Source organism: Candoia aspera, chromosome 3 (genome assembly GCF_035149785.1).
Source record: "Candoia aspera isolate rCanAsp1 chromosome 3, rCanAsp1.hap2, whole genome shotgun sequence".
Classification (NCBI taxonomy): Eukaryota; Metazoa; Chordata; class Lepidosauria; order Squamata; family Boidae; genus Candoia; species Candoia aspera.
In genome coordinates, this window is record NC_086155.1 from 141440783 (window position 1) to 141460322 (window position 19540).

Genomic DNA, 19540 nt, shown 5'->3' on the forward strand with positions numbered 1-19540 from the left:
TAGAAGTTAAAAATATGTTGGGCTGTTGAAGGATGAGGTAGGCAAGGCAGGAAGTAGTAGTAGTTGCTATCTTGTAACATCTTGTAAACATCTTGGAAGGAGTAAGGCAGATGAGGAAGAATTTGAGTATATTTTGGATTTTTGGTGCAGGAGGGGAGACTTAAATATATGATTCATTGGAAGGGCTACCTGGACACAGAACATTCTTGGGAGGTGGTAGATGTTGTACAATCATCCTACCTCCTTTGACAATCCATTTGCAGCATCCTTGCAAGCCCCAGCCATCGCAGGGGCTATGCAATAAGGTTTCTGCACCTGACAACAGTTCTGGCTTTCAGGTGGATGAGGATTTGATGGCTGGGGAGGAAAGGCATTGAATAATTGATGAGGGAAGTATAAAAACTGTACCACCCAAACAGAGGGAGAGTTCTGAAATGGAGAAAGTTCCTGGCAAAGTAGTGGAAGGAAAAATTTACCCACTCCCTGTCAGCTGCCCCTACTCAGGAAGACAGTGGAAGGGAGAGTTCGCAACTGGGAAGGATTCCTGAAAAAGGGGAAAATGGAGGTGGAAGGAATGGGCATCCCCTTCTCATTGGCCAAAATCAGAAGGAGGGACAAGAAAAAGCACCCAGTGTTTTCAGACACAGAGAGGAAGGGAAGAAGGGAAGTGGAGGTAGGGAGGTTGGGAAGCAACAGTTCCCAGACCAGGGATTACCACCATGTAAATATACAACTCAGAGCCAGTTTGATGTATTGGTTAAGGCATCAGGCTAGAAACCAGGAGACCGTGAGTTTAGGTACAAAGCTGGGTGACCTTGGACCAGTCACTCTCTCTCAGCCCTAGGAAGGAAGCAATGGCAAACCACTTCTGAAAAACCTTGCCAAGAAAACTGCAGAGACTAGTCCAGGCAGTCTCCGAGAATTAGACACTATTGAATGGAAATACACATACACACATGCATGCACGCATGCACACACACACACAACCATTTGACTTCAAGACCACCAAGTGTACAAACATCCATTTATTCAGAGAGTGTGGGAAGAAGAAGCTGTGAGTTTAAACCGCTCAAAGTATAAATGTCTTTTATCTCTTTGCACTAGCAGTGAGCAATCAACTATTGGGTTTAGGTTCATTCAGTAAAGATTCTAATCTAACCAAGCTGTGCCTGAGAGTTTTCAGCCAAATCAAGCCAAGGAGCTGAACTAAACTATTAAGTGTCAGGAGATCTGTGGTTTATTGCCAAGACCAGGTCAGGGAGCCTGACAAGGTTGATGAATATAACCCAAATCTCTGCATGCCTAGAACATCTTTAGAGTTTTGTGTGATGTTCTAATAAATTGTAAGCCCAATTAACTGAAGGAGACTGTGATCCAAGGTTTCTACAGGGGATAAGAAAGGAGCTTTCTGCTGTTATCATATATACTGTAAGAACAGGGTTCCATGTTGCTTTTCAAGCTGTTGGTCCATCAAACCCAAGAGAAACAGCTCCAGTTTCAATTGTAAGTCCCCTTTAAGAATTTTTTGGATAGTACTACATATTTAGTTCCTGGGTTTCTTAGTTTTTCCACAAGTCCACCATAAATGATAAAAAGTTCCTTCTCCCTGTAAACATTTCCAACAAACATTTGATATGCTCTTTTTCTTATTCCTGCACCGTTTTAGTTTTTCCTGTTTCTTTTTTAGACTTGTATTCTATCAGTCTTATATTCTGCATTATTTGTCTTAATTATGTCTTGAAAAATTAAAAAGAAAAAAAAGAGGAAAAAGAAAAAGAGCTTTCCAGTGCCACCCAGACAGCTCATTGATAGGATCGAGTAGCCCAAACTGCTCATCCGTAAAAAGCGGGGATCCTGTAGCACAATGACTTGAAATAAAGTTTGAATCATGCATTTTGATCAATTATATATTTCAAGTCACTGTGCTACAAGATCCCCACTTTTTACGATAGAGCAATTTCAGGTTGTATCTTTTGCTCCAAATGAAGAGATAATCAAAGCTCAATGGAAAAAGCTTTTGATCTGCAGGTAAAAGGTGCCAGTCTCTTTGCATCTCAAATTAAGTCCAGAAAAGATTTGTTCTGTAATCCTGAAGTACTGCTGCCAATCTGAGTAGAATCCCCCAGCCCCTTCTGCTGTGCCTCAAATATACGGGAATTCCAGTTCTAATCTGAAAACATCTGGTGGGTAGCTGGTTAGACAAGCTAATCAAGCTAAAAAGACTAATCAGACCAGTGGGCTAAAATGATTTCCTAGGTTCTACTGTCCATCTGCTTTAAATATACAAAGAAAAAGGCCCTCTGGCAGATGCATCTGTGTGGGAGGTAAAAAAAGTCAAAATGGAGGCCACTACTCATGATTGAAATGCCCTCTTTTTAACATGAGTCAAGTGTGCAACACATGTAAAAAAAAAAGGGGCAGGGCTCCAGTTGCACAGTAACAGATACCATCTTAACTTTTGGACATCCCTCCTTGGACACCCCTCTTTGTAAACTCTGATCCCATATTTTTGTGTTGGCCCTTGGCATGCTAATATGTGTTCACACTGCATGCTAGAAGCGAGTAGCAAAAATGCTACTGAGGGCCTTTTTCAGCAAAGACAATAGGAATTCTGAATAGTATTTTAATGCAGCCATACCTCAGATGGATTACAGGAGGATCTGTGTTGCATTTTCTGTATTATGACTGCCAGATTATCACTCACCACACTTTTATGTTTTTGAAACATGTTTAGGGGTTGGTGACAAGATACCCCTTTTTAGAAGCCAGGGTGCTTATTTTTCAGAAAGGCCTAGTTGTCAATGTTGAAATTGTAGACTTTAATCATACTTTCTACAGGTTTACCGGTGTTAGAAGTTTTATTACCAGGAGTTATTTTCTGGGTGCCTTTTTGATTCTTTTAAAAGTCTGTATATTCGCTACTTTCCAATTCTTTGCTAAGGAAATTGATTTAGGAATCCAATTACTACCTCTCCTTTAAAGTAAGAGTTTTTTTAAAAAAAATACACATTCTATTCCACCACAGTTACTCATATGTTTTAGTCAATACTCTCTTATTTGGAAGATGCTTGGGTAGTACTATGCTACGGTTTGGTAGAAGTTTGATTTCTAAAATGAAGTTGCCGGTAAAATGTTGATACTGTATGTGAAGCTGTCTTATGCAAGCCCGAGGCTAAGGTAAACAGAAAGCAAGACAATTACAGGTTTGGAAGTTTTAACTAGCCTGCCATAAATCTTCCAACAGAAACTAAGGTAGAAATAGAAGCAGGCTATTAGAGAACCATAAAGGCTTGAAAAGATAAAGGACAGAATTCTTGCTGTGTAAATTCTGTCAGTACCTCAAGGCTGCTCAATAGAAAAAAACTGAAGGCAGAAAAGCTGGGTCATCCAAACACAGTCCATGGGTCAAGAAATGCACAAAAGCTCTTCTGAAAGTGGAGAAAAGATTCATTTACAGAGCAAGGAAGTCTCAGGAATACCATGTCAGGAAGTAGAAGAGTTACTTTTAACAACAGGAGGGGCTTTGAACAACATTTTTATACAGTATAGCCAGAGTTCCTGACCTTGGCTAATTAGAGCAGCCCATACCCTCTCCTCTTGAAGAGTTGTGCTAATCTTTGCTATTCACCAGTCCTTCACTGGTGGCATGACTTAGGGTGTGGCACTTTCCCAAGGTCAAGCTCTGACTCTTTGTTATCAAATCAGCAGCCACTTTTACCAAGTCTGACTTTCACTCAGAGGTGGCTAACACTGTAGCCTTCTCAGCTACAGGCTGAGGGTCACCAGATTCTCCTAGAATCAGGAATCCATAATAGAAGCCTGCTCATGCATCTCCTCCATGTTTGTCAGTGTCATTAATAGCAGCTGGTATGGTACCTTGAGAAATTAGACCAGTGTGAGAAAGAAACTCCTGAGAAGAACTATACTTGTTAGCCTAGTTATTTTCATTTACTGCACCCAATGTAATCTGTTGAAAGTGGACGACCTACAGTCAACTCTGTGAACGTCGTTAGTTTTAATAAGCTGGCGGGGGGTGGGGGGAGAAGCTTATGGAATGTTTATATTTTCACAAGGGTTTCCAATTCCAAGAGTGCTCAAAACTCTCGACAACATTTTCCTAAGAGTTACTGAGCACCATCTAACAAGAGTTAACGATATTTAAATCTACTGATATCAGTGAGAAAGCTAGACATACTGTATTTTACTTATTCCACTGCAGTAACTGTTTATGACATATAGTGTCCTAACTACCAGGAAACACGCTGAGACAAGGAACTGGTCTCTAATGTTTTATTGCTTGTACATAACAGGAATCCTAGCAAACTGAAGAAGCGTGGGAAAAACCCAGCCATATAAACCCCAAAGGTTAAGGCGGTCCCGATCTGTGTCTCTTTGAATGGCTACCTAATTCCTCAGTGCTACGCATGCGCTTAACAGTCTGGATGGGAGCCCCCTGCTCGCCATCCTTACTCATGACATCTAGTATTGCAAACAAACATTAGGGCTACCAGCTTTGGGCTGCAAAAATGTCGACAACTAGTGGATACAACTATTGCCTAACAAGAGTTTTGCAACCTAAGAGATGGCTTTATACATGGACTTCCCCAGATGGACAACACCAAAATCAGATTGACTACATCCTTTGCAGCCAAATGTGGCGGACATCTATACAGTCGGTAAAAACAAGACCTGGAGCTGACTGTAGTTCAGATCACGAACTTCTTCTTGCACAATTTAGGATCAGACTAAAGAGATTAGGGAAGACCCACAGATCAGCTAGATATGAGCTCACTAATACTTCTAAGGAATATGCAGTGGAGGTGAAGAATAGATTTAAGGGACTGGACTTAGCAGATAGGGTTCCGGAAGAACTCTGGACAGAAGTTCACAACATGGTTCAGGAGGCGGCAACAAAACACATCCCAAAGAAAGAGAAAACCAGGAAGGCAAAATGGCTGTCTGCTGAGACCCTAGAAGTAGCCCAAGAAAGAAGGAAAGCAAAAGGCAACAGTGATAGGGGGAGATATGCCTAATTAAATGCAAAATTCCAGAGGTTAGCCAGAAGAGATAAGGAATTATTTTTAAACAAGCAATGCACGAAAGTGGAAGAAGACAATAGAATAGGAAGGACAAGAGACCTCTTCCAGAAAATTAGAAACATTGCAGGTAAATTCCAGGCAAAAATGGGCATGATCAAAAACAAAGATGGGAAGGACCTAACAGAAGAAGAGATCAAGAAAAGGTGGCAAGAATATACGGAAGACCTGTATAGGAAGGATAACAATATCAAGGATAGCTTTGACGGTGTGGTCAGTGAGCTAAAGCCAGACATCCTGAAGAGTGAGGTTGAGTGGGCCTTAAGCAGCATTGCTAATAACAAGGCAACAGGAGATGACGGCATCCCAGCTGAACTGTTCAAAATCTTGCGAGATGATGCTGTCAAGGTAATACATGCTATATGCCAGCAAATTTGGAAAACACAAGAATGGCCATCAGATTGGAAAAAATCAACTTATATCCCCATACCAAAAAAGGGAAACACTAAAGAATGTTCAAACTATCGAACAGTGGCACTCATTTCACATGCCAGTAAGGCAATGCTCAAGATCCTGCAAGGTAGACTTCAGCAATTCATGGAGCGAGAATTGCCAGATGTACAAGCTGGCTTTAGAAAAGGCAGAGGAACTAGGGACCAAATTGCCAATATCCGCTGGATAATGGAAAAAGCCAGGGAGTTTCAGAAAAACATCTATTTCTGTTTTATTGACTATTCTAAAGCCTTTGACTGTGTGGACCATAACAAATTGTGGCAAGTTCTTAGCAGTATGGGGATACCAAGTCATCTTGTATGCCTCCTGAAGAATCTGTGAAACATTAACAATCTCAGATATGCAGATGATACCACTTTGATGGCTGAAAGCGAAGAGGAACTGAGGAGCCTTGTGATGAAGGTGAAAGAAGAAAGTGCAAAAGCTGGCTTGCAGCTAAACCTCAAAAACACCAAGATTATGGCAACCAACGTGATTGATAACTGGCAAATAGAGGGAGAAAATGTAGAAGCAGTGAAAGACTTTGTATTTCTAGGTGCGAAGATTACTGCAGATGCCGACTGCAGTCAGGAAATCAGAAGACGCTCAATCCTTGGAAGAAGAGCAATGACAAATCTCGATAAAATAGTTAAGAGCAGAGACATCAGACTGACAACAAAGGTCTGCATAGTTACAGCAATGGTATTCCCAGTAGTAAAGTATGGCTGCAAGAGCTGGACCATAAGGAAGGCTGAGAGAAGAAGATCGATGCTTTTGAACTGTGGTGTTGGAGGAAAATTCTGAGAGTGCCTTGGACTGCAAGAAGATCAAACCAGTCCATCCTCCAGGAAATAAAGCCAGACTGCTCACTTGAGGGAATGATATTAAAGGCAAAACTGAAATACTTTGGCCACACAATGAGAAGACAGGACACCCTGGAGAAGATGCTGATGCTAGGGAGAGTGGAAGGCAAAAGGAAGAGGGGCCGACCAAGGGCAAGGTGGATGGATGATATTCTAGAGGTGACGGACCCGTCCCTGGGGGAGCTGGGGGTGTTGACGACTGACAGGAAGCTCTGGCGTGGGCTGGTCCATGAAGTCATGAAGAGTTGGAAGCGACTAAGTGAATAAACAACAACTGATATTCCTAGAGAACATAAGAAGAGGCATGTTGAAAGACTTCTGTAGATCATGTATTAGTTTATTTAAGTAGTGTACTGCCAATCCTACAGGACTCGAGACAATTAAATGTGTTGTACATCACAGTAAAAAAACTGATAAACCATCTGCAATAACTTCAGTAAAACATGCATAAAACATCTATGATAAAGATAACTTAATTTAAACATTAAATAAGAATTCCACATTATGAATCACAAAGTGATTAAAGGAATGCCCCCAGAAAGCTCACCAAGAAGTCATAAGAGTGACAGCTCCTTTCCTTTGTAGTCCTGAGCACCTGGTATCTGCTCTCTTTGATTCTGAGATGATAACCCACTCTTCCATAAATTGCCCAACTCCCTTTTAAAACTGTCCAAATTGATGGCTATATCTAATAGCAGAACATTTGAGAGTTTAAATTTGAGTTATAAGGAAAGAAGTACTTCCTTTTACCTTGAAAATCTCTGCATTTAGTTTCATGGAATAGTTGTGCGTGTTAAAACAAGGTGTGTCAGAAAGTGAAGTCTAACCCCACATTCTATGCTATGGGTGATTTTTTATCTATTAGTATTGTTTCATCTTACCTTCCTTCTTTCTAAGCTAAAAAGCTCCAGACTGATACTCTAGCATTAATTTCTGCATTAAATTTAAGTTATTACTTGAAAGTTATTACCACTAAAATTGCACAGAAATATTCCTTGATGATGGTTGGCTACCAGATCTGGTCTGCAAAAATCCAGACAACCACTAGAGTTAGAGTTTTCTATACCGCCTTCAGCTTCCTTTCTGGAAAATCTGGAGCACAGATAGGCCAAGGCCCTGGTCACAGCTTGGAATGAGCACACAACAAAAGCCCTGGATCAGATTGTGCCTGTGTGGATTCTTTGTAATTGCAGATCCCGTGGGTTTCATGGTTTATTGAGGAGCTGCAGGAGATGAAATGACAGAAGACACACTTAAAGTGTTGCTGGTGACAGACAAAGAGCAAAGTCATTGAGCACAAGTGAGAGCCTATATTAGGACTTACCTTATAGCTCTTAGAGAAATAAAGCAAGTTTATTTCTCTGTTTGTATTGTGTCCAGAGATAGTTGGCTGGTGGTCTGATGAGGGTGACCAGGTCCCTTCTGGTTAAGGAGGGGTCAGGGTAGTCCTTGCTAGGCTGCTGTGACATCTATTTGACAAAGTCACTCAACTTCCCTTGGAGTTGGACTCTGACTGGGCAGGTCTTATGGAAGTGACTAGGGTGTGTCTGGGCTCCATTATCTGGAAAGAGTTTGAGCTGGTTACTCCTGAGGGGTCCAAGTTGCGTCCAAGTTGTGATTAATGCCTCATTGAGGAAGGGATGATGCTGCCTCCCTTGAAGAAGGCAGTGGTACACCCCCTTAAGAGGCCATCCTTGGATCCAACCATGTTAGACAACTTTTGTCCAGTCTTCAACCTCCCATTTTAGCAGGTGGTGGGCACTCAGCTTCAGAAACCCCTGGATGAAGTAGATAATCTAGACCCTTTTCAGTCAGGGTTCAGAGCAGGGTACAGCACTGGTTACAAAGCTGATCACACTTATGGACAATCTGTGGGAATGGAATGGAATTGGGGTGGAGGCTGGTGTTCTCCTTTCCCTCTGTGAGACGAAACCATAGGAGACAATATTAGAAAGGAAACTAGATTGACCCCTTACAGCCCCTTAAATAAGTTGGACTACCACAACATGTTCTCCATACAGCTATCTTTAGGGATACCTGGAAGCTACATAATACCTATTTTAAAGACATTGCATTGCGTGGGTTACCATTAGGTTTCCATCTCCAATTCCAAGTGCTGGCCATAATCTTTAAAACCCTACACAGTGCAGCATCAGGATACATCAGGTAGCACATTGGCAAAACTGAATCTGCCTGTCCAATCTAGTCATTGAGAGAAGGCCTGCTCAGAGTTTCCTTCACTCCCCATCCCAACAGGCCTTCTCTTTAGTAGCCTCAAATCCCCTTGCTTTTTAAAAGCAAGAGAAGACAGTGTTACTCCATTGCAGCCCAAGCTGATTGTGGATACTGTATGTGATAGGTATATAACTATATATAAAGGGAGAGCAGAGGCTTTGAAGTTATCTATAAGTTGGAGAGGAAAATGCAGGAACTCTTTGCTGAATTAGCTTCACCTTAAACATCCTAAAGATACATTTAGTATGAAGAAACCTTTTAAACGTCATCAAAGAATCTTACCGACTGGTTTATCAGTGTGGGATAGTTCAACTCTCTATCCCAAAGTTCTTGCAAATAACTTATATCTACCTTTAAAATATTCTTAACTTGTCTATAGAAAAACTGTAGGTCTAGAATCATCCAAAATATCTTTCAATATTGAAAATATTTCACGAGTTTTATGAAGCTAATACATTTCAACCAAATTTTGAAATCACAAAGTATTATAACTGAATTTTGAGAATCAGTTCTCCAACAGTCAGTGAGACACAACATGGTAGCAAATTTGACCATTGCGAAAACAAGAAACAGATGGAAACTGCCCTGTAGTTTCTGTAGAAAAGAGGACCAGAGAGAAAAGAGAAAGAGGCACAAATCACTCTGAATATTGCTTCTATATATAGGGCTTCTTTTTGCAACACAGCAGTTGTGATCATTGATTCTTTGTGGTTCCTTAACTTTTCTTCAATAAAGATTACTTATCAGACCTTCTTAGATTCTTAAAAGGTGGCCTAATTGGTTGGCAAGTGGTTGGGGAAAACTGCTCATGATGGGGGGAAACCTGACATGTATACACTGACATTTGTCACTGAGAATGTTTAAAACTTTGATTAGCTTTTAGTTGATTTAAAATATTGATACCTTCATTCACTCACGAGTTCCCTTCAAAAAGCTTTACCTGTAATTTTCAGACTGGAATTATACCAAAGTATAAGCTTATGATATGAATAAAGATCAATATTGTGCTTACATCTCAGTATTTTTCAACCTGCCTTTTGTGTTGTAAATACAGTAGAGCATTCACTAAATGAGGCATGAAGCCCCTGCCAAGTCAGAAGAGTCACATAAGGACTTTGAGTTATCTACTGTGGTTCTTGAACTTGATTTTCTGAATTTCATAAAAAATAGAAGTAAAATATATGGCCTCAAATGAGTCTGCAAATCAGGAAAATTAAAACCACTCTCTTCATAGGGGTTTGTTCTTCCCATGGAAACTATAAATTATTTATCAGTCTGCTTAAAATACCTGAAAAGTATTTACGTAGGAAACCCTTAAAGTACATAATGTCTGTCTTGAAGAAATATTCATTTCTACAATATTTATCTTTCCCCATACACTCAGGAGAAGTTCTAACCATCAGTGCCAATCTGAGATAAGCAATTTGGTGGCAGCACCAGCACTTTTGAATTCCCTCTACACCTTTGTTCAGTTGGCCTATTCTGTATGAGGCTTTTAAGAAAAATCTCAAAATGTATTTTTCTTCGCTTTGTGCACAGCAGCCAGTTTGCTGCCTGTTTTTATTGATGTCATGTATTTTTATGTATTTTACTTGCATGTTTCATTGACTTTCTATTTACTGTTCTGATGTAATAATTTTTGTTGTTAATGATTTTGACAGTGTTATGATGGTTGCAGGTTATTCTGTGTGATTTTTATTTGGTTTTTATAATTTCTATTCTATTTTTAACTGCTGGGGCTGGTCAGTGATTGATACTGATTACATAAATAAATGTTCCCATCTACAAACAACAGTATTTTTCTTTGAATATTTGTTGTAAGGTATTTAATCAAACATCAAGAAACACCCCCCTTTTTCCCCCAAATATCCACAGACCACTTTAAAACCAATGAGGGAATATACTCCAGTTGATTTGAATGTCAATAAATCTTCCTAAGAAAATTCATAACTGTAAAACAAACAATATATTTTTAGCAAATACTGTAATAATTTGAGTTCAGCTTCAGCCATCTTTGTATCCATAATGTGCTTTGATTGCCTGATATTTTTGAATAAAAATAGAAATACCAGTTAATCATGTTGAGATTTGTCATCTTTTTAGGAAAGGCAGATTGCCCAGGATGATGGATTGAAGGAGGTATAGTATATAGTATATTATATATAATATACATATACATATAGTATATGTATGTGCCAAAGTCACTGTCAAACATTTAGCATCAACATTTAATAAAGAAATTGGGCAATAGCTTGTAGAATCAATAGAATCTTTACCAGCCTTCAACATCACAGTTATATAGGCCTCCTTAAATGAAACTGGAAGGGAAAGATTCAAAAAGATATCATTGTAGACCCTCAATAATATAGAGGCAACTTTATTTTCTACTTCTTATTCTTTTTCCTTGAAACATGTGCAATAATATGGCCTCAAATATATCCCTTAAAAGCATTCCAAACAACTATTAAATTGGTTCTTTAGGGGGGGGAAACCTTCAAAATCTTGATTTATAAAAAGTGAACCTTTTAATAATGATATATTTAAATATCATCTTAAGAAAGCAGAGCAGGTTTTTCTTACAATTGATAATGTAACAGGACCATAATCAGTTAACACTGGTTCTCTTCTTATATCCATTCACGTATGGACTGAGATATTTAAAAACAGCTAAGGCAGGATCAAGTCTGATGTGGGGTTGAAAGAGAAGTACAGTACTGTGCAAAAGTTTTAGTCAGGTGTAAAAAAATGCTGTAAAGTAAGAATGCTTTCAAAAATACAGTATACATTGTAATTGTTTATCAATTTACAAAATGCAAAGTGAACAAACAGAAGAGAAATCCAAATCAAATCAATATTTGGTATGACCACCCTTTCTCTTCAAAACAGCATCAATTCTTCTAGGTACACTTGCACACAGTTTTTGAAGGAACTGGGCAGGTAGGTTGTTCCAAACATCTTGGAGAACTAACCACAGATCTCCTGTGGATGTAGGCTGCCTCAGATCCTTCTGTCTCTTCATGTAATCCCAGACAGACTCAATGATGTTGAGATCAGGGCTCTGTGGGGGCCAAACCATCACTTCCAGGATGGTTAATATTAATACTTACTTTGGTAGCACTCTACGAACATGGCTTTAAAATGGATAAATATTGCCTATCTGTTCTAGTAATATGCCCTTTCTCTTTTTTTTTCTTCTTTTTCTTTCATTTCTGAAAACCCAGCAGAGGAAGTGGAGAGACTGGCTGCAATGCGTTCAGACTCTTTGGTTCCAGGGACACACACCCCTCCCATTAGGAGGAGAAGTAAGTTTGCTACTCTAGGAAGACTTTTCAAACCATGGAAATGGAGGAAGAAGAAGAGTGAAAAGTTCAAGCACACATCAGCAGGTAAGTTACAAACCTCTTTTCAGCAGTGGACTGGATTAATATTTGTTTTCCAGAAAGTGGAAATAAATTGCTGTTGTATAAGGATTACAAGTACCCCAAACTATAAAGATATATCCATATAGACTCTTAGACTGTTACATAGATAGATTTTCTCCATGACAATCTGTTCCTAACCTGGTCCTTCAGGTCTTCCAACAGCACACCCATCGCCACTGTAACTGAGACCATCCACGTTGATGCTTGTCTTCCTCTTTTCCTTTTCTTCCACAATTCTCAGCATCAGAGCTTTCTCTAGAGAATTCAGTCTTCACATAAGGTGTCCAAAGTATGATAATTTGAGGCTGGTCATTTGTGCCTCAAGTGAGAACTCTGGGTTGATCCAGAATCTTGGAGACAGGGTAAAGCAAGGGTTTGGTACATAGTGAATAGACGAACAGGAAAAATATTTGTAAAATATTGTAAAACTATCTGGAAATTGAATAGAAGGATTAGGATTGGGCTCCCTAATAAGCTTTCATCCTGGAAAAGGTCTGTCTGTATGGCTGCTAAGAGTCGATTCCAAGTTGATGGCACATAATCTATCAGTAAAGTTGTTGGTGATAACTACAAAAAAGGTAAGTTGAGGAAAGTTCCCATAATGAGAAAATGGCCTGCCTTTATAATGAGATCTGCACCGCTACCAAGCTGGAAGGAAATCTGATGGGTTGTCCAAAGAGGACTATATGAGAATACAGCTGTGCCCACAGATGCTATATTAGCCCAAATGCTGGGTGCAGAGAGAACCTCAGATGTTCTGTATTGAAACTACTATTCGGAACTCAAAATAGTTGCAGATATGGGGAAAATCACTTTCTTTTCTGCTACCTTCTTGACAGCTATAAAATGTTCAGGTAGTTGGTAGCTATATAATAATGTATAGCATAGCAGTAGAAGTCCTTAGGAGGAAACAGGAAAAAAAAAAGAGGCCCTTTAACGCTTTCCCCTCTACTGCCTTACCTCCAGGTTTAAACACTTGTTAGTCTATGGCCCTGAACCGGGGCATTTCTTTTACGGAGTGGAAATGCATCACAACATGTTGTTCCACTTTTTACATAGAAAAAGACTCTGGTGTTAGAATCCTGGACTTCATTCATCTGCTCTCTGTGCCATCTCTTCACTCATCAACAGCAGCTAAGTCTCAATCTGTATAGCTGCTTCTTTGGTATATATTTTCATCAATTTCCTCTCAGTTTTCCTTCTTTGTCTTTACTTCCTGTAGTATATAAGATTTGTCTTGACCTGATTTCGAAAACTGTAATACATCCAATATGTCTCTTAATACCTCCTTTTACGGGGCCAGATACTGCTCTTGGATTCCAGAAATCAGCCCTTGGCTTTTTAGTTTTGCCTTTAAATTGCCGAACAAATTGAGCTAAAAGTGTTTTCCTATAGACTTGTCAAGGCGGTAAGTGGGTATTAATTCCCAGTGTTCATTTGCATGAGAGATGGGAAACTCATTCAGGAAGCTAAAGGGAATATCAAGGTAATTAATCTATTTATGAGATCCAATTAAAATGTCATATTTATAGTAATAGCCCTCCTGGATCTGACAAAAGTCTGTTTATTCAAACATCCTATTTTCCTTAGTGATCAACCAGACAGCTTTGAGGAACCTTTCTTGCTCTTTCTTCCCAGCAACTGGTCTTCACCACTTTGTTGCCTAAAACTAGTGAGCAAGCTTTCGAGTATAGTAGAGCTTTTTGGCTGGATGAAGAAGGGGAAAGAGGAAGAAGTTCCTCTGTGTGGTGGAAAAACCTGTGGCTTTGAAGATTAAATCTTACCATTTTGTCATTGCAAGTGTTCTAACAGAGGCAATTAGATAAATTTAAGTGCCTTTTATGACCAAAGACCAAAATTAGGGAGCAGCAGTGATTCTGCTGAATGTGAATGATGGTGAGCTTGCATAGGAAACAAAGCGACCTTGAAAATAAAGGAGAATAATACGGTATTTGCTTGTTACAGTTTCCATTTCCCCCTCTCTCTGCCAAAATGTAGGTTATAAGTTTTCAGGCCAGATCTAATATTATTGTTATTAAGGTTATGTTTTACTATACTATCTAGATTAATATCCAATCTAAACATACAATAAATGCAAACTATATGTTGGAGAAACATTCTACAAATAGCATACTACACATTGTTTAGCTCATTCTGATTTTGTATAGTCAAAAGAGATACAGAAGAGTTGACATGCTGAACTCCTATGCCAAGTTGAAACCATCTCTTTTTTCAAGCATCACTTCATGCAGTTCCCCTTTAACAATAAAGGATCAATCATGGATCTTAACTTTCTACTCCTACCTTGTAAGCATGCCTTGAATTGACCAAACATAGCAACAAGCTCCTGTGGTGTACAGAAATGCATTGAAACAGCACATTTCAATAAACCAATACAAGCTGAAATGCTTTTCTTCAGCAGAAACCATAAAAAAGAAAAGAAAAGCCCAGCTTGCATATATGTGGGAGATGATAGGTAGGGAGGTAGGGAGGGAGGTAGATGTGTATACAAAAAATAAAATAGGTGCTAGTTTCCCTAAAGATAACATTAAGAAGCAGACACTTGATAATTAGAGAGAAGTTCGTACGAGACAGCAGAGGAAAAACACGAACACTGGGGTTGGGAGGGGAAGCTGTATAGAAAGAGCTGGTGGGGGCATTGTATGAAGTTTGTTGCATACACTAGACTTTTGAAAGTGGAATTATTGTGCATTTAATATTCTCACCCTAAAGGATCTGTTTTCTGAAGTTATGTATCAATTCTGATTATGTTCATTTTCAAGAAAACATCCAGCGGTGTCCAGGGAGTTGTGGCGGGGGGCGGGTATGTACAAACAGGCAAGATGGTGGTTGCAACACTGCAATCAAGGGCCCAACCTTTTATACATGGACACATTGTAGAAGCACATATACATTATCCTGTGACTTGGATAATGGTGCCACAACTGCCATCTTGCCTGTTTTGACTCCCTGTCTACCTACAGACAATACTGAAAGCATCCTTAAGATACATCAATTGTTTCTGACAAAGAAAAAAAACATGCTGAATGTTTGATAGTGCTTTTCCTCTAAATAACCGTAGGGATTGAGCAATAGGCACTGCCATCACTGATACTTTCCTTTCTCTGCCAACATCAATAACATCAGTTTTATTTAGGAAATGACTAGCTCTGGATCAGCCTTCCCCAGCCTGGGGTCCTCTGAAAATATTGGGAATCCAATTTCCAGAATTCTCAGCGTTACTGGGTAACTGCCTTTCTCAGAGGAAAGCTTTGTCAGAAACATGCAAAATAATAAAAACTAAAATACAACTAGAAGCTGGTAGGATATCAGTGATGCAGAAGGAAAATGTGAGACTTGTGATTTTTACTTGAGAAGGGCAGGATTATTTATATTTATTTATATATCAAATGTATTCACCACCCATCTCACTCAGAGAGCGACTCTGGATGGTTTACATTCAATAGAACTAAAACATTAGTTAAATTACAATAAAACAATAAAAGCAATCTTCTTAATAAATAGTATGTTCCAAGAGGAGATGGTAAAAAGTTCTTAATTTAATTTCCAGGGGTTATGAAGTATTTATGCATCAAACATTCTTCAGACATTTTGCTCCACAATCCTAACTATCCACCATCGAGGAGAAAGTTTGTCCAGAGTAATTGTAATGTCTAGTGCATAGTTGTGTCCTACTTGGCAAGCATAGGCTGATATAATGGCAATTAGCCTAAGACATTCTGCATGACTTCCAATTCCATAGTGTTAAGAGTTTCACTTACTATTCCTCAAACGATGAATTGTTACAAATCACACACTTATACAAATACATTCTCATAAAGAACATCAAAAATCTAGAGATGGGATTTAATGTACTGAGCAATACTACCTAACTAGAAGTAAATATTTAATAGTAATAGCACTAATTATACGGAGCAACATTTTTATATATTCTTGTTATTTGAAGTTTGTAAACTATACTAAACTTTATCAATTTCTTACAGTCATCTCTTCTCAAAACTATTAAATTTCTAAGTAACATGAGATAGTGAAAGCCTTACCATCTGCCAAAGATAACGTACTACTTGGAGCAAAAGAAGTTATTATGTAGTCATGTATATTCTAGTCTTTTTTAAAACTTTTGTTTTTCCTTTCAACTTTTTGCTAATGACTAAGAGATATTGTACCTCAAAATCAATTTCCATCTAAGAGAGGGAGAGTGAATAATCTGGAGCTTATTCAGACACTTAATCACTTCAAGCACAGTATCTGAACAGTGAAAATCCTCAAGGGGGAGTTTTAAAAAGCCCTTTAATTATGTAAGTACCTCAGTTCTACTTATGTATTGAACTTTCTGCTGTCCTACTCAGGGCAACAAGACTGCGTCCTTTGGGAATAAAGACAAGAGAGCAGGTGGTGGACAGTTTTATAGAACTGAAAACACCTGGTCTTGCTTTCACCTGATGAAAATAGGCCTGCAGTGTTATTTCCTGCAATGCATCATGAGCTCTGATGGGGTTGCTTGTTAATTATGAAGGTTTCTCCTGAGGGCCGTTGGGTATGTAGCTTAACCTGATGATCACCAGAAGAGAAAAACATTGCCAGTGGCTTTTCTCTGTAAAATAGGGGTCTTAGGGACTATCCAGTGCCTTCTACTTCATCCAAATTCTCAGAGGGGTTTTTTTCCCCTTTGGGGGAGGTGTATGAAATAATAATTAGCAGAAGGACCAAAGACACTTGCATAATCAAGCCTTTCTACCTCAATTTCTCACCACTCATAGTACTTAAATTCAGCTTCAACTGAGGTTAATTCCTATACAGTATATGTCTAACAATATTTACTCCTGTGTTACAGAATCAAATCTAAAATTCATATAGAATGTGATCTAATGAGCTATTGTGTTTACAGTAGCTGATTCAAGCAAAGGATAGCCTTGAGTTTTGTTTTGTCACATACTTGTTAAAAGATGGCTTGTATATTTCAGTTCAGATTTCATATGAAAGATCATCACAGATGATCTTTGGCAAAATACTGTTTCTGAATCTTAGCCCATGCTCACTTAGATTATATGAATCACTTAGATTATATGAATAGTGATGCTGGCTTACTTTGCCAGATTGTTTGATGGTTGTGATTACATATTTAAAATACCTTGTGCACTTTTCAAAAGCTTTGCATAGGTATTATTAAACCATTGCCATGTAAGTTGTGTGCTTGAGCATGACATGTACAGTATATAATGTTATTGCTTTTTTTCCCCTTAATTATAACTAGGATCTGGCTGATCCCTCAGTTTCAGCCAGTTGCACTTAAGTTTATTTCTCGATTAAAGTCACTAAATAAACAGCTCAGGACAGCTAAAAAATGGTTGATTATTTACTATGCAGCTTCCACTCCTGTGCCAGGCTGCTAATCCATCCTAAAGACTACAGCAAATAAGAATCTTCTTTTGAAGCAAATGAAACCTCTTGCAGAGTCTGAATACCACAGAGGTTATGTGCAACATGTTATGGAGGACATATTTTGTTACCTGAGAAGTGCAGCTGTTCCCATTTTTGCATAAGAAGCCCAATCTATCTGTATTGCTTATTTTATATATTGATTGATTACCGATTCAAGAACTTTCTTTGTTTACTCAGGCCAAGTCTGAGGTTTGATTGAGGAACATGTCCAAGTGATCGAGTTCAGCAGAAACTAATCATAGGCTGGGTACACATTATTCTAAACAATGATTTGTTGAACGAGCCACTGTGGCTGGGTTCATGCTTAATGCTAAGCATAAACCATAGCTTAAAATCCCCACTCTCTGGGTTCACATTAAATTAGCAGTGATATATGAACCCAGCCGCACAATCTTGGGGTTCCTGACATGGGACAGGGATTTTGTCAGCTGTGCTTATGTTGGAAAGAAGAAAGGGAATCCTAACTATGAACTTCATTTTCTGAATACAAAGCCTGATTGGTGTTGATGACATATTTTTCCAGTGCACACATATGAATCTTCAGATCAGAAGGAATAATATACAAATGTTATTTGGTGGATCTCTACTATGACAATAGTAGTCTCATCTAATCTTAAATTGGCATTAGTTGTTGCAATTGTCTATTTTTGTATGAGATTTCAGAAATATGCACTTCTGATGAAAGGAGATGTTTATTAAGCTTCTATACAGCTGAATCCTTTGCAACCTCTTAAAAATCTGCCGCATTGCAAATTTCTAACCATTAAGAAGCAGACTTTGGCTTCCTGGATTGAAAAGGCTTTTTAAGAATGTACTAACCCTCATGCTTTTGCTTTAATGACACATTTGTGAAAGAAGGATCCTTCAGTGTTTCCAAGCTTACAAGAAAGAAATGTTTAATGAGGCCATTTGGATGTTATGCTAATTACACTTCCAGCTGCTATAAAGATTATATACAACAGCCTCAAACTGCAATTTTGTAATGCCATTCTAAAATGGTATATTCCTATACCAAAGAAGAAGAAAAACAGTATGAAGTTAATCTGGAAGGAGGGACTTTATAAACAGGATATAAAGCTTGAATAGGTGACATAAAAGTGGTTCTCTATGTTTCTTCTATCTGACTGGTGGACTGTATCACATATCAAAGGATTTGTCATCAAAAGTAGTAATAATGATATTCCTGGAACTACAGATGCAGTTTTTTAAAACACTGATTCTCCTGAATAAGATGAATGTGTGTCAGTAGCAGCTGTCACACTGACAAAATTTGCAGCCACCTAAACAAACTCAGTGCCAGATATCTAATGATTTCACTGATGTAATCAGCCACATAAAAAAGCCACTAAGCCACTTTTCTGAATATAGAACTGAAATTTGAAATCCATGTCTAACGCTATGATATATATCTCTACTCAGAAATAAGTTTTGCTGTGTTCAAGAGGGCTTACTGCTAGGGAAGTGGGTATTTTATTGAAATCTAAGGGAGTCTTTATAAGACTATGTAATTTGGAATATCTATAAATTGGTGCACACTATTAACTGTTTTATTTAATTATTTAATTAATTTTTATCCCACCTTTATTATTTTTATAAATAATTCAAGGTAGCGAACATGCCTAATACTCCTTCCTCCTCCTATTTCCCCCACAACAACCACCCTGTGAGGTGAGTTGGGCTGAGAGAGAGTGACTGGCCCAAGGTCACCCAGCCAGTTTTCATGCCTAAGGTGGGACTAGAACTCTCAGGCTCCTGGTTTCTAGCCCAGCACCTTAACCATGCAGTGAAGAGAGTTAAAACTAAAACTCACAATATGCTTGGACAAGTTTCACTCTTTGTAATAAAATCTTAAATGTCTCACAATGTTTTTAACTTGTATCATGAGAGTGTTCTGAAAAGAACCTATTTCTAACCATGTGTACCTGGACCTTTCTGTCTAGAACTCTTTTTATTTAATCAAGTAAATCCTCAAAACCCATCTTTTACTGAAGGTCTTAAATGCTTTAGGACCATTTCCTATGTACATGTA

The 19540-nt window shown here is 38.6% G+C and overlaps 1 protein-coding gene across 2 annotated transcripts in view; it reads left to right on the forward strand.

Moving 5' to 3' along the window:
• The window catches only part of PHACTR1 (phosphatase and actin regulator 1), a 134658-nt gene that overhangs the window by 21527 nt on the left and 93591 nt on the right, over positions 1-19540 (forward strand). The window contains exon 2 of one of the 2 annotated variants that reach the window (XM_063298900.1): positions 11848-12012. In XM_063298900.1, the coding sequence (XP_063154970.1) occupies positions 11848-12012 (165 nt within the window). Of the gene's footprint in view, positions 1-11847; positions 12013-19540 lie in introns of those variants that run through there. The other variant, XM_063298898.1, reaches the window with a different exon arrangement.